At 40.8% G+C, this 2,360-nt stretch overlaps 1 protein-coding gene across 1 annotated transcript; it reads right to left on the bottom strand.

Annotated features, from left to right (window-relative positions):
• Positions 1–401: 401 nt before the first annotated feature.
• LOC142177028 (uncharacterized) lies at positions 402–2,125 on the bottom strand. The gene is made up of 3 exons (XM_075245487.1): positions 2,044–2,125; positions 1,339–1,672; positions 402–894 (listed from the first exon to the last, which is right to left on the bottom strand). Exons 1-3 carry the CDS (start codon positions 2,123–2,125, stop codon positions 402–404), a joined length of 909 nt encoding a protein of 302 aa, XP_075101588.1.
• Between the last annotated feature and the right edge of the window lie 235 nt (positions 2,126–2,360).

Here is a 2,360-nt window from a genome sequence, read left to right as displayed (position 1 = left end):
TATATACTTTAAGCCAAACATCAACACCCCACACTTAGACTCTTGCTCGTCCTCGATTAATGGGACTATCAAATAACCCCCCAACTCAGCGCTCAGCGCTATGCCTGGCGCTGGGGGGTCTTGCGCATTCTGCTTGTAGCACCCCAGGCAGCGCTAGGCGCTGGCCTAGGCGCTGTTTTCGATAAAAAAAAATTATAACATCCCGATCCCCCGAGCCTTTTATATACCCAATTTACATGTCCTACGTCATTTTACTAATAATTTCTATGCCTACAAAGAAAATGCAACTCTACTCTACTCTAACTAAAAAATTTAAGAAGTTAAACTATGAAAGCAATAAAAATTGGGTTGCCTCCCTACAAGCACGTGATTTAACGTCGTGGCACGACGCAGGACCTTGCTTACTCGTTAGCGAGTACAACTTTGGTCTTCTCATGATCAATTATTCCTCCCCAATAATGCTTGACTCTTTGTTCATTCACCATAAATTTTCTTTCACCATTTAAAGCTCGCAACTCAATTGCACCATAAGGAGTGACTCTTACCACCTCAAAAGGGCCTGACCATCTCGATTTTAACTTCCCAAGAAATAGCCTTAGTCTAGAATTGAACAATAATACATGTTGACCTGGCTCGAAGTGACGTGGCTTGATACGTTTGTCATGCCATCTTTTAGTCTTCTCTTTATATAGCTTAGCATTTTCATAAGAGTGCAGCCTGAACCCATCTAATTCATTCAACTGCATGAGTCTTTTCTCACCCGCAGCGTCAAGGTCCATATTCAACTTTTTAATGGCCCAGTATGTTTTGTGTTCAAGTTCAACAGGCAAGTGACATGCCTTTCCATAAACAAGCTTATATGGCGATGCCCCAATTGGCGTTTTGTATGCAGTTCTATATGCCCACAAGGCATCATCTAACTTTACAGCCTAATCCTTCCTATTCACACTCACCGTCTTCTCTAAAATTTACTTTATTTCTCTGTTCGACACCTCAGCTTATCCACTCGTTTGAGGATGATACGTTGTCGCAACTCTATGGCGGACCCCATATTTAGTTAGAAGGTTATTCAATAATCAATTGCAAAAATGCATCCCTTCATCACTTATCAATGCACGTGGAGTCCCAAACCTCGAAAATATTTTATTTTTCACAAATGCAGCTACCACCATGGCATCATTTGTTGGCAATGCGATCGCCTCTACCCATTTTGATACGTAGTCAACTGCTAGCAAGATAAATTTGTTTCTTCTGGACAATGGGAATGGTCCCATAAAATCTATCCCTCATACATCAAAAATCTTAACCTCCAGGATGTTATTCAAAGGCATCTCATGCCTCCTAGTGATTGTTCCTGTTCTCTGACATTGGTCACTCTTCTTAACAAATGCATGGGCATCCTTGAATAAAGTTGGCCAAAAGAAACCGGATTGTAATACCTTTGCAGTTGTTCTATCTCCTCCATGATGGCCCCCATAAGGTGATGCATGACAATCATACAATATTTCTGCCTCCTTTTCTGGAATGCATCTCGTCATCAACTGATCAGCACATTGCTTGTACAAATATGGCTCATCCCAATAGTAGAAGTTCACATCATGTAAAAACTTCTTTCTCGCTTCATATTCAATTTCAGGAGGAAGTACCCCACTCACAAGATAATTCACATAGTCTACATACCATGGGGGAGGGTCTTGGGTGATAGCAAAAAGTTGCTCATCGGAAAATACTTCTTTAATTTAGCCACCCCTCCTCCACGTGGTCATGATTTTCTAGCCGTGATTAGATGGTCATCTACTTGGTTCTCTGTTCCCTTTCGATCTCGTATTTCTACATCAAATTCCTGCAATAACAAAACCCAGCGCATCAATCTAGCCTTGGATTCTTTTTTTATAAATAGATACCTAATTGCTACATGATCGGTATGGACTATGACTTTTGTTCCCACCAAGTATGCCTGAAATTTCTCAAAGGCCCACACAACGGGTAACAACTCCTTTTCAGTGGTGGTATAATTCAGTTGTGCATCATCAAGAGTCTTACTCGCATAGTAGATGGAATAAAACACCTTGTCTTTCCTCTGGCCTAGCACTACCCCAACAGCATGGTCACTCGCATCACACATAAGGTAAAATGGTAAGGACTAATCTGGTGCCACAATAATGGGAGCAACCACCAACTTCTTTTTGATTTCTTCAAATGCTTTAAGGCAGGCTTCATCAAAATTGAAAGTTACATCTTTTTCAAGCAACTTGCACAAAGGAGTAGTAATTTTAGAAAAATCTTTAATAAAACGCTGATAGAATCCCGCGTGTCCCAAGAAACTCCGGACACTATTCACAAAAATAGGTGGAGGTAAT

This window comes from Nicotiana tabacum, chromosome 23 (assembly GCF_000715075.1).
Source record: "Nicotiana tabacum cultivar K326 chromosome 23, ASM71507v2, whole genome shotgun sequence".
NCBI classification, from domain to species: Eukaryota; Viridiplantae; Streptophyta; class Magnoliopsida; order Solanales; family Solanaceae; genus Nicotiana; species Nicotiana tabacum.
This window is presented reverse-complemented; position numbering and strand designations above follow the sequence as displayed.

Coding starts and splice junctions, on each gene's coding strand:
- LOC142177028 (XM_075245487.1), bottom strand. CDS start 2,125: ATGTGTGATGCGAGTGACCATGCTGTTGGGGTAGTGCTAGGCCAGAGG. Junction 1,673..2,043: donor TTATTCCATCTACTATGCGA/GTAAGACTCTTG, acceptor CATGGTATGTAG/ACTATGTGAATTATCTTGTG. Junction 895..1,338: donor ACAGGAACAATCACTAGGAG/GCATGAGATGCC, acceptor GTGGGCATATAG/AACTGCATACAAAACGCCAA.